At 41.8% G+C, this 13,307-nt stretch overlaps 1 protein-coding gene across 1 annotated transcript in view; it reads right to left on the reverse strand.

The window, feature by feature from the left end:
• Positions 1-13,307, reverse strand: part of csmd2 (CUB and Sushi multiple domains 2) — a 573,225-nt gene that overhangs the window by 102,014 nt on the left and 457,904 nt on the right. Inside the window, 5 exon segments of the mRNA XM_033045391.1 lie at positions 241-414; positions 5,594-5,782; positions 5,873-6,046; positions 9,628-9,801; positions 10,760-10,933. Coding sequence (XP_032901282.1) covers positions 241-414; positions 5,594-5,782; positions 5,873-6,046; positions 9,628-9,801; positions 10,760-10,933 — 885 coding nt within the window.

The raw sequence follows: 13,307 nt of genomic DNA on the forward strand, positions 1-13,307 counted from the left end.
AGCAGTCCAAACAGTGCAGTAACTTTGTGTAGGAAGGATCTGCAGATGCTGATTTAAATCGAAGATAGACACAAAATGCTGGAGTAACTCAATGGGACAGGCAGCAGCTCTGGAGAGATGGAATGGGTGGCGTTTTGGGTGAAGACCCTTCTTCAGACTGCAGTAGCTTTACCTGATGGTCAAGCGATATTGGGTTGACCATCACATTCAGAACCCTATGTGTTGAGTAGGAAGTTTTACCTGAGCAGTGCGGTAATGATCCGCTCCAACGCCCATCCAGCTGACAAACACGAGTGCTATTTCCAATTAGATGCCTTCTTCGGCTGCAGTGATATCGTACCGTGGAGCCCACTGTAAGTTTGTCACCGTACAGTTCTGCACCAGGGGGAAAGCCAGGATGACCACAGAGCACCACTAGGTCAGAAAGAAGAAATGGTAAATAAATATTTAAAATTAAATGGGTGCGTTAATTAATTACGACACAGCACCAAAAAAGAGACGGTGTCTGCAACAGATGAGGCAGATCATGTTCAAAGTTTAATTACAGAGGAGAGTATGCTGCAAGACAATTATGCAGAAGAGATAGGATAGTCAAATGAAGCTCCATAATGTCTCGGGGCACCTCTTGATGGGAGGGACAGACCGACAATCTGAATCACTTCTGAGTTTGCGCAAACGCAGTGATCCAAAACTTCTTGCTGTCTTTCAGATTGCACTCTGACACTGTTGCAGTTTCTCAGTAATATGCAGTGGAAGCTGAGCCCAAACATGGCACAGATTCAGCAACATAATTCACTGAAGTGGAAACAAACTCTTCTGAGATTTGTTTTCAGTTTATTCAATTAATTAACAATTATATTTAATCCTTAATGTAAACATATTAAAAGGAGCTTAATTGCTCTAAATGCTTTCTAGTGTCTGTTAATTACTTCTATTTTGTTTAAACATTAAATGCAGGCTTCATTTAAATATTTGTATTTATGTTTATATCGTAGATGTTCTGAGACTTTTGAAATCTGCTTTGTTAGTTGTGCAGACATGACCTAACCTGATACCACAACATTTTCTGAAGGTGCGTCCACATTTGTGCAAGAGAGCCTGATGCTCTGTTAGGCCTTACCAGCTTCAGGGACCAAGTTGCCACTCACTGCAGGCAAGAACGGATAAGCAAGCAGAGACTGCAATGGCTCATCATCCACACACTGGACCAGCCCATTCTGCCCACAAGCTGTATGTTGTGCTACTACTGGAACAAAACACTGCAAATAACTTGTGTAGAAAGGAACTGCAGATGCTGGTGGATACTGAAGTTAAGTGCTGGAGTAACTCAGCGGGTCAGGCAGCATCTCGAGAAAAAGGATGGGTGACGTTTTGGGTCAGGATGCTTCTGTGTCTGAGGAAGGACCCCAACCCAAAACGCCAGCCATCTTTTTTCTCCAGAGATGTGGCATGACCCGCAGTTACTCCAGCACTTTGTGTCTATCTGCTGCAAATAACTTGTTTCTTCACCTAAGTCAGTGTCATCCTTCTTTGCATTGCAATAGCATCCTTGTTTGAATTCATCACACCTTCCTGCCACTCAATGACAGATTCCTTTATGATCCTTAGAGTCATAGAGTGAAACAGTATGGAAACAGGCCTTTTGGCCCAACATGCCCACACCGGCCAACATGTCCCAGCTACACTAGTCCCACCTGCCTAACTGTTTCTTAAACATTGGGATAGTCCCTGCCTCAACTACCTCATCTGGCAGCTCGTTCCATACACCCACCACCCTACGTGTGAAAAAGTGACCCCTCAGATTCCTATTAAATCTTTTCCCCTTCACCTTGAACCTATGCCCTCTGGTCCTCGACTCCCCTACACTGGGCAAGAGACTCTGTGCATCTTACCAATCTATTCCTCTCATAATTTTATACACCTCTACAAGATCACCACCCATCTTCCTGTGTTTCAAGAAATAGAGACCCAACCTACTCAACTTCTCCCTATAGCTCACACCCTCTAGTCCAGGCAACATCCTCGTAAATCATTTCTGAGCCCTTTCAAGCTTGACAATATCTTTCCTATAACATGGTGCCCAGAACTGAACACAATATTCTAAATGTGGTCTCATCAACGTTTTATATACCTGCAACATGACCTCCCAACTTCTATTCTCAATACTCTGCCTGAAGGCCAATGTGCCAAAAGCCTTTTTGACCACCTTATCTACCTGCGATTCGACCTTCAAGGAACCATGCACCTGCACTCCTAGATTGTTCTGCTCTACAACACTCCCCAGAGGCCTACCATTCACTGTGTAGGTCCTGCCCTTGTTAGGTCCCAAAATGTTCACACTTCTCTGTATTAAATTCCATCAACCATTCCTCAGCCCACCTGGCCAATCAATCCTGACCCTGCTGCATTATTTCACAACCATCTGCAAAACTACCCACCTTGGTATCATCAACAAACTTGCTAATCTTGCCCTGTATGTTCTCATACAAATCATTGATGTAGATGGCAAACAGCACCGAACCCAGAGGCACACCACTAGTCCCAGGTGTGACTAGATCGTTCTTCATCCTCCTTCCCCTGTACCTGTACTTAATAAAAATCTGGCACATCTCTGGTGCTTTCCCATTCTAAGAAAAGGTCTGAAAACAAGCTGAAAGTTAACTTTATTTCTCTCTCTGTGGATGATGTTTGATCAGATTAAAATTGCCAACATTTTTCAAAACGATATAACTCAGCACATATTCAGGGGTGTATATATGTAAGGTACTTACAAAAAAAAGGATGGTAGCAGCTGTCTGTAGGGGGTGCTTGTGTGTTTAGTAAATAATAGATCATGATTACTGTGTGGTTCCTGAGATAATCATCTATGTTTTACAGTTGTAGAGTGATGCAACACAGAAACTGCATCTTTATCCACAGAGATCACGCCGGCCAGCAAGCATTAGTTTATCTTCATCCTATTTCATCCCCACGCTCCCATCAATTCTTCTGGATATACCATTCAGCTGCACACTCGGGACAATTTAGAATGGCCAATTAACCTGCTGACCTGCACACAATGTGAGTAGAAACGGGAGCACACAATGGAAATCCATGGGGGTCAGAGGGAGATCGTCCAAACTTCACTAAGACGCACCAGAGATCAGCAATGAAGATGGGTCCCTGGAGCTGTGAGGCAGCAACTCAGCTACCTGCGCTGCTCTTTTATTTCGTACAACGTTCTCAATACAGCTTCTTCACAGGCTGTATAATCTTCCATTTCCCTGGCCTCTGTTAAGTTGTGATACCATTACACAATGCTATGAAAAGCCAGAAACAGCCTTGAGAAACAGATCATTGTTAAGCCTCTTTGTAATTTTGTTTATGAAATTAATTGCATGCCACGGTGTTCCTTGTAATTCATGGAGTTGGAGTTGATTGCTGTTAGCTCGTTTAATTTAGTCAAAGTGCTGTAGATGATTTGATCTGTGATATGAGTCATGAAGAAAATATTCTTATGTGTGAGTTATACTCGGTGAATTAGACCTTGTGATTTAATTGTACCTTCTTCTTCTTCTTCTTGTCATGTTGTTACACTTTTCAAAACCATTGCATAACGCAGGGTTTGGCACATGGGTTGATGACCTTGAGATCTTCTGGTCTGCAGGGCTCTGGGAGGAGGGGGCAGGTAAGTAAGTGCTCCATAGTTTGGGTTGTCTCCCAGCAGTCACATTCGGTTGGCCCATCGTTGTTGTACCCGTATTCCTGCATGAGGGCTTTGCACCTTCCGACCCATGTTGTGAGGAGATTGAGGCAGAGCCAGACTGGCCTTGGCTCTTTCGCTCCTAATTGAAGGGACTCCTCAGGGTATAGTGTCAGTGTGTGGGATTTTGATTATAGATGTGTCACCCAAGCACCTATCCTAATAGTGGTGGTGGTGGTGGGGGGGGTTTATCATTCAGGGGTTGAACTGCATGTAGGAAGCTATTTCTGATTTTAACCTCTTTGGGTGTTTGGACGTGTTGGAAGATTGGGTGACGAGGGTCATCCTCCTGCTTGTCGACTTCCACTTTTGGGGAGATATTGCTCTTCTGATTGGAGGGGGTGAATTGTACCAAAGACTGCAGATAAATAGTTACAATATGGCATACACTAGTAAAATACAGTATCGACTAAAGCCGCACAGCATTGGAAGATACGTATTTCATACAGGTTACAGAAGCTAATACTTCTCTTTGAGATAACATTCCAACTGCAAGTCTTTGCTAAAAAACAAGTGTCTGAAGATTCCAACAGCAGTGTTGCAGTGGCTGTTTCCATAGTAACTTCTACTCAGCAACTACAGGCTAAGCTTTTGTGCTACACGTAAAACGATCATGGTTTGCTCAGAACAGCAATCACAACAGGCTGAGATTCGCAATTGTAATGATGGCCTGTGTGTCAGTGCTCCCCATCATTACACTGTAAACCTGACAATGGCCTGGCAGCTGCCTCTTGTATAGTTAAGTGAGAAAATATGGAAGGTTATGGCAGTCATGCCAGCCTCTACTTTTGGAAATGAGTGAGTGCTGTTCTTTCAGTGGTGGCATAAGTGCAACAATTAAGCCCTCGTAGCTTGGTTGCCAGTCAATTGTCACTATTGTTGCAATCACTGCTTTAAAGTACTCCTCCTGTGTCACCAAAGAGGACAGGATCCAAACTATAGCTTTAAAAAGGTTGGGCTTATTTTAAATCTTCACAAAGCAACAACTCAGACTGATTGTGTAGGAAGGAACAGCAGATGCTGGTTCACACCAAAGATAGACACAATATACTGGAGTAACTCAGTGGGTTCTGAAGAAGGGTCTCGACCCAAAACATTACCTATTCCTCTTCTCCAGAGATGCTGCTTGACCCGCTGAGTTCCTCCAGCATATTGTGTCTATCTTCAGCTCAAAATGATTTCTGTCCAGAAACTCTTGAACTTTCACATTTTATTTAGCTCAAAAAAGAGTTATTTTATTGTTAACTTCCTGTAAGTTATTCAGGCCATGAAGTGCAATTGCACTCAATAAATTTTACTGAGTCACCTACTTAATATTTTCACTTTTTCTTCACCATATTCCAGTATCTTTTTATTTCTGTCACTTTCGGTTTACAATTTTATTTCTAGGAAATTCATATTTCCTACATGCTCAATGAAATGATGATCACTGCTGGCTTTATTATGCAATTTTCAAACCTTTGTCAAAGGACATTATACATGTTTTGGGCGGCACAATGGTATAGTTGCTGCCTGCCAGCACCAGAGACCTGGGTTCAATTCTGACTACGGGTGCTGTAGGTTTGGGAGTTTGTACGTTCTCCTTGTGACCGCGTGGGTTTTTCTCTGGATGCTCATGTTTCCTCTCACATTCTAAAGACGTGCAGGTTTGTAGGTTATTTGGCTTAATGTAAATTGTCCCTAGAGTGTAGCTTAGAACTAATGCCTGGGTGATCGTTGGTCGGCATGGACTTGTTGGGTCGAAGAGCCTGTTTCTACGCTGTATCTCTAAACTCTAAACTAAACTAAGAGGATTAAACGATTCTTTCCAGCATGATAATCCGCTCATTTAAAAGCACCACCTTCACTTACATAGGCACTTGGGGAGTGATTTGTCCCAGGAACCATCGCCTTGACAGGTCAGCACATCCGATCCCAATAGGTAGTAGCCAGCATTGCACTCATACGAAACACTACTGCTATAACTGAATCGCAGGGTGATGTTTAATTGCACTCGACGAATACTGTTTTCTACATGTGCAGGATCTGAACAGTTAACAACTGCAAGAAAGAAAGAATATATTCAGCGTCAATAGACCATCTTTTTACATGTCAAAATCTTTGAAACTGCTTGATAGTTAGAACTTGTACCTTTACATGTAGGAAGCGAGTTGCTCCACTGCCCGTTCGTTTGGCACCGAGAGTTAATGGATCCTTGCAATAAGTAACCTGTGTTACAGGCGAACCTAACCATGTCGTTCAGGTTAAATTGAGTTCCGTGAGTTACTCCATTTGCAGGATTGCCAGGGTGACCACATGTTATAGCTAGAAAATGTAAATAGGGGATAAGAGCCGTTCAGTGTCATTATCATTCTGCTAAGCTCTAATATTCTAAAATGCAACAGTGCAAAAAAAAAGAACCACACATTTTTGTTTGAAATTAACAATTTTTATCAGCAGAAGTCTTAGATAAGGGGCCTAATGGAAAACAATGGAAAATCTCATAATAATCCAATAATATTTAGAATTCTCACAAGGCTGCTAGAAAGTTGCCTACCTATGGGGTCAATTTCTTGCAGGAAGCATATATTTTAGTATCTAGATAAAATGTTAGTGGTTATCTTAGACACTGATGATACTGACTCTTCTGTATCCAGGCACGTATTTGTGGAAAACATACATGATTAAGTACGGGTAGTTGCAAATGTATAGGTGAGTGAATTTTCAACCACCCCCTTACATGGAATTAACCACATCCACTGAAATATAATGGTACACGAGATACCAGGAAATGGTCAGCATTTAACTCTCATTCTGCTGCTAGATACTGTGCCAATGACATCAAGATGAGGAAACATTTCAGGCATTTGACACAACCTTTGCACAACGAGGAATATAATTTAAAAAATAATCCCCGTTATGGAATCGGAAAAATGGTGAAAACATACAGTGCCATAAACTCAGGCTGAATTTTACATATACACAGCAAGAGATAACAAAAAAAACCCAGTTTGGTTAGGACTGACTAGGAATGAATTGTCACCATTAAATCAGTAAATATTGGACACACCAGCTGGCAGTGAATCATCTCCTTGTTCCCAATGCCTCGTTTGTGATAGTAAACTACTTTCATGTGCTATCAATGTTCAGAAAGGCTCATAACCCAATCTCTGCCAATATAAATTATGTCCATGTTCAGAATGAGTGGAAAAAAACTCTTAAAAACTGACTAGGAGCAACAAAGCATTATTCTGCTTATTTTAAAGGACCGAGTTATGGCTTAAAACAAGTGTCACAATTAAACAAATTCTAGAAACCTGAATCTGACTTGCCAAATATTAAAAGATTATACAAATCCATGTGTTATCCTATCTGTTTTTCAATTTTATGAATTATTGCTCTATTGAGCATTGCAACCATAATCCACTCTGAAGTATTAAGGCTTTTAAAATCCATATCATCCAAAATAAACTCCCCGCATTAATATTCTGAATCACATGACACAAGGAAGTTCATCTTCAATTGTTAAAGACGTGAGCCAAAGCGAGCATGGCATTGAATGTAATAGCACAGGTTCATGCTTGTGATTCAGCATTTCCATCGGTGAGAGACTAGCTGTGGCTCTATGGAGCAATACCAAATGGGAATGCAGGGAGGAGGAGAGGGCAGGAGAAGAAGCAGGCTTGCCTTCAATGCTGCCACAATGTCCCCGCACTTACTTACTAGGATTGGTACCAGCCAGGCAACAAGTAATCCTCATTATCACTCGCACGACATGACTACTCAGTGAAACTAGGCAGCAGGGAGCAAACTATACCATTGGCTAAAATAAATGGCATTCTTTGGGATTTCATTTTAGCCATTAAAGATTAAAATTTGAATTTACATTCTGAATAATACATGCTTATTTCAGTATTATCCAATTACAATTTTCTTCATCATTTTGTGTCACTGCTAACATTTGACCATGCGCATCCCGCTAGAGTCAACCATGCCACACTGCAATGATTTCTACCTTGGAGACAAAGTGGATGTTAAAGCATTGCAGGGGTTCCTGAACAAAGTTTTATTTCTGAATAGATATTCCTGGGGCAAAGTAGCCTAGCAATACATTGCTGAACTGGAAGGCTTAATGTGGAGTCCAAAAGCTAAACTAACAACTTGTCTTCCCCGATTCCAAATGCAAACATCAAGTGCCTCATCCCGAATCATTATGCCATGCACTGAGTACATGTCCTCCTCAAATTCCCTCACTTCCCACACACCACATCCCAATGCTGGTCCTCCCCAATATGTGGCTGACGTCTCCTCACCTCATCAATGCCAGTCTTCCCCGATACCTTCTGTCAACAAGCCCAAACCAATGGTCTTCTCCAAAACCATGTACCAACATACGTCACAATCTGTCCTTCAATAAATTCTGGGCTTCAATATCTCAGCAATGCCCTCTGATTAATTTGGATGAATGGCCTACAATCCCCCAAATCCACTTTCAGGAAATGAACAGGTCATTCATTTTTGGCTGCAAATGCAGGCGACATGTTGCATCCAAAGTGTAATCGAAACTTTCACAATGGGTGATGCTTAAAATGTTCATTGGAGCCCATATTAAACGGTAAACTGGAAATTATTGGGATGAATGACTACCAGTGGGCTGATCTCACTGGCAGAAATATCCGATATCCAGGGACACCTTTATTCATCCACTAAATATTCAACCATGATTTTGGTTGCTAAGCATCACCCTAACCTTTTGTGAAAAAAAACATTCTTGTTTGATCAAAAATTTAAAAAAAGGAATCTCATGAACTGATTAAGAAATATTTGATTAATATAATATAATATAGTATATTATAATATAATATATTATAATATAATATATTATAATATAATATAAGAAATATATGTTAGTTCCCTCATTCTTTAGGGAATGGGGGTTCCCCTCTTCGACTATAGATGAGGCTCTCACCAGGGTCTCTTCTATATCCCGTAGCTCCCATCACTCCCCACCCCCACCACTCATAACAAGAGCAGATTCTCCCTTGTCCTCACCTTCCACCCTACCAGCTGTCACATACAACAGATAATCCTCCGACATTTTCCCACCACTGGCCACATCTTCCCATCTCCTCCCCTTTCAGCTTTCCGCACTGACCGCTCCCTCCGTAACTCCCTGGTCAAGTCGTCCCTTCCCACCCAAACCACCCCCACCCCTGGTACTTTCCCTTGCAACCGTAGGAAATGCTACACTTGTCGCTTTACCTCCCCCTTCAGTCCATCCAAGGACCTAAACAGTCTTTCCAGGTGAGGCAGGGGTTCACCAGCACCTCCTCCAGCCTCATCTATTGCATCCGTTGCTCTAGGTGTCAACTGCTTTACATCAGTGAGACCAAGCGCAGGCTGGGCGATCGCTCCCCCAACACCTCCGCACAGTCCGCATTAACCAACCTGATCTCCCGGTGGCTCAGCACTTCAACTCCCCCTCCCATTCTGAATCCGACCTTTCTGTCCTGGGCCTCCTCCATGGCCAGAGTGAGTCCCACCGCAAATTGGAGGAACAGCGCCTCATATTTCGCTTGGGTAGTTTACACCCCAGCGGTATGAACATTGACTTCTCCAATTTCAGGTAGTCCTTGCTTTCTCCCTCCTTCCCCTTCCCAGCTCCCCCACAGCCCACTGTCTCCACCTCTTCCTTTCTTCTCCCCCCCCCCCCCACCAGTCTGAAGAAGGGTCTCGACCCAAAACGTCACCAATTCCTTCGCTCCACAGATGCTGCCACACCCGCTGAGTTTTTCCAGCATTTTTGTCTACCAAGTAATATTTGAGATATGTTGACTGGAAGCAGATAAACCTTCGCCCGAGTCATTTTCCCTTCTCTATTGATTTTTAAATGAAGCAATACTTACGCACGCATACAGGTGATCTGCCTGACCACTTGTGATCCTGCTGACAAATTCGAACCGAAGTTCCAATCAAGCGAAAGCCTGGGTTACACTGGTACACCACTGTCCCACGATAGCTGAAATTTTCCCCAATTATCTGCCCATTGACAATGGACTTAGGCATCCCGCAGTGACCAGCTAAAACAAAATAAGCAGCAATCAGTAAGCTTTATGACTTGATTTATTTTAATGTCAGGAAAAAATTCAGAAAGGCCAAGAAAATGCAGCTGTGCTTAAACCTATTTATGCGATAGGAATTTAAATTCTTTATTAGTATGTTAGTTACGATCAGTAAATTGAAGGCAGTGCCAAACCCTTCGTTCCATCAAACCCTTCGTCCCATCAAGTCCGCACCGATGGGCACACTAACACTATCCTACACAAACTAGGGACAATTTACAACTTTACAAGCCAATTAACCTACAAACCTGTACATCTTTGGAGATACAGGTTACAAAATACATCAATTTTGTGATGTATTATCTGAGATCAGTTAATCTAGCAACTAGACATTAAATTTGTAATGCTGGTCAGGTACTTCAGTTAGGGTACAACATTTATCCCAAATACTGTCCAAAAGCATACACATCACATGAATTCAGTGAAATAACAACACAATGGTTTTGTTTAGCTAAGATATTTGATGCTAAGGTATTGATGGTAACTGTCAAACTTAATCATGGAGCTGTATAGACATAAAATGCTGGAGTAACTCAGCGGGACAGGCAGCATCTCTGGAGAAAAGGAATGGGTGATGTTTTGGACCATAAACCGAAATGGCACCCATTTCATCTCTTCAGAGATGCTGCCTGTCAAGCTGAGTTACTCCAGCATTTTGTGACTATCTTTGGTGTAAACCAGCATCTGCACTTCCTTCCTACACATTGATCATGGGACTAGTTGCCTTAGCCCATTGTTTAAAGCATGAACTTAATGCAAAATTTGAGAAGCAGGCCTTAAGCTATGTTTCAATGGCATGTTTTTAAAAAAATTTGAGATTAGAATTAGGCACAATATAATGATTAGGCCAACACAACATTACATCTCACAGGCGCTTTCATGCACCAGACATGTACATGTGAATCCAAATACTCACCAAGGCAATTCACTTGCATTCCACTCCACAGCCCGTTGGCCTGACATTCCCGCACCCGAGATCCTACCATTGTGTATCCAGTGTTACAGGAAAAGATAGCAGTTGCCCCATATGTTGTTAATGTTCCAATCTTATTACCGTGTGCTGGAAATCCCTGTTCTCCGCATGAAATTACTATAACATTACAAGATTGAATAATTAGTTTCAACTATTCTTGGACTCATGGAATCATACAACACAGAAACAGACTCTGGCCCTACCAAGTCCACACCGAACATCAAGCATCCATTTATACTAATCCCATTCATGAATCCCTGTGCTAATCCTGTGTTGTTCTCCCGCATTTCACCATTCATCCACACACTAGGGGTCAACCTACCAACCTGCACATTTTTGGTACATGAAGGGAATCAGAGTACCTGGAGGAAACCCACATGATCACAGGGAGAACTTGCAAACACCACATAGGCAGTACCAAAGGCTAGGATTGAATCCTGGTTACCGGAGATACAAGGAAGCAGATCTACTGTGGCACAGTGGTGCAGCAGTAGAGTTGCTGGCTTACAGCACCAGAGACACGGATTTGATCTTGACCACAGGTGCTGTCTGTACAGAGCTTGTACATTCTCCCTGTGCCGTGTGGGGTTTTTCCAGGTGTTCTGGTTTCCTCCCATATTCCAAAGACGTGCAGGTTTCTAGGTTAATTGGCTTCTGTAAGTTGCCCATCGTGTGTAGGATAGAATTAGTGCATGGCTGTTAATTGGTTGGCAGAAGGTCCAGTTTTCATGCTGAATATCTAAACTAAACCATCCCTCAATCATGTAAAATCAACTATTTTCACCATTCAACCACTCCTGTATTCCCTTTTGTTCTCTTCTCCTATCTATTTTCTCTGCATGTTAAAGCCTGCTCCTCTGATGGAGGACTCTCAATCACAGCCATCACCTGCTTCTATGTCTGCAGGTACTACCTAGACGGCTCTGCTTTTCTCTTTTGATGATGGATGAATGGATCTAGGGGTTGATTTGGACATAAACATGAACATTTTGGATGAGGTCAGTCTTTCAAGACACAAATCTGGAGGTCAGCCAAAGGGGATTGTCCAGAGATAAACTAAACACGACTTGAGATTCAAATAGTCAAGAGTCAAGAGTATTTTATTGTCATATGTCCCGGATGGGACAATGACATTCTTACTTGCTGCAGCGCAACAGAATATGTGAACATGTAAACATAGTACATAACGAGATAAGAGAAAAAAAAAGAAAACGTTCTATAAATAACAAATATAGTGCAATAATAATATAGTCTTTTGTAGTTCAGAGCTCAGAACTTATTTGTTGTCATGTTTAATAGCCTGATGGCTGTTTAATAGCCTGATAACTAATACACGGGGATAATTTCTCATGTCAACAATCTACCCAGTAACTCGGCAGATTAGACTAGCCATCCAAATTCAATTCCATTAATTTTTAGAGGATTAAACAGTGAGTGAGAGTGATTACCAGCCAGACAGTGAAGATTCATATCAACACTGAGGTGATGTGATCTGCATGCATGCTTGAAAAGAAGCATGAGTTAGCCTTGGCAATTTGGGGTTTTACAAAATGAAGGTCAAAAGACATATAAACTGTCAGCACCAGCTCTAACATAATGCATACATTGCCTAGCACACAAATGTCTACTTTCTCCTGCTGGTTAACACTTCAAACAATTTGATTATTGTACATCCTAAGAAATATGCATAAATAAGTTCATTGGTTCTAGGAACAGAATTAGGCCATTTGGCCCATTAATTCCACTGCCATTCAATCATGGCTGATCTATCTTTCCCTCTCAAACCCATTCTCCTGCTTCTCCCCATAATCCCTGGCGCCCTCACTCATCAAGAATCTGTCAATCTCCGCCTTAAAAATATCCATTGACTTGGCCTCCACAGCCGTCTGTGGCAATTAATTCCACAGATTCACCACCCTTTGACTAAACAAATCCTACTCATCTCCTTTCTCCTGTAAATAGCTGAGGAGTTTCAAAACATTTTGAAAGTAGCTATAAATAACAGGATTTATCTTCACCCACATACTTACACCTACGAATGACATTTTGTTTTCTCAAGGAATAGTATAGTAGATAATAAATCTCTACTTCACATATTTTAAACTGTTAAAGAGATTAAATATACATTTTTAAGTCCTTTTCTTTCCCTTTTTAATCTCCATAGATATTTGCACTAAAATACTTTTCTCATATTATTTGCACATTTACTTATGACAGAGGTGGCAGCTATTTTCCACCTCATATCCACGCTGCCTCTCCATTCTGCCATTTAGTGTCTGCACGGTTCATCTCTCACATATCAATTACCATCTCCTACAATCACCTAGCGGGCACAAGCGGTGGGTGGCATTGGAAACCAGGACTGAATCTAGCAGTGCTATCTGATGCACCAATGTGTGGTTGAAAGATAAACAATAACATTATACTGTCATATCATTAGATGAGGAGGCTTCTGAGTCTGACCTTGCAAGAGAATCAGGTCAATATCAGT

This window comes from Amblyraja radiata, chromosome 27 (assembly GCF_010909765.2).
Source record: "Amblyraja radiata isolate CabotCenter1 chromosome 27, sAmbRad1.1.pri, whole genome shotgun sequence".
NCBI lineage: Eukaryota > Metazoa > Chordata > Chondrichthyes > Rajiformes > Rajidae > Amblyraja > Amblyraja radiata.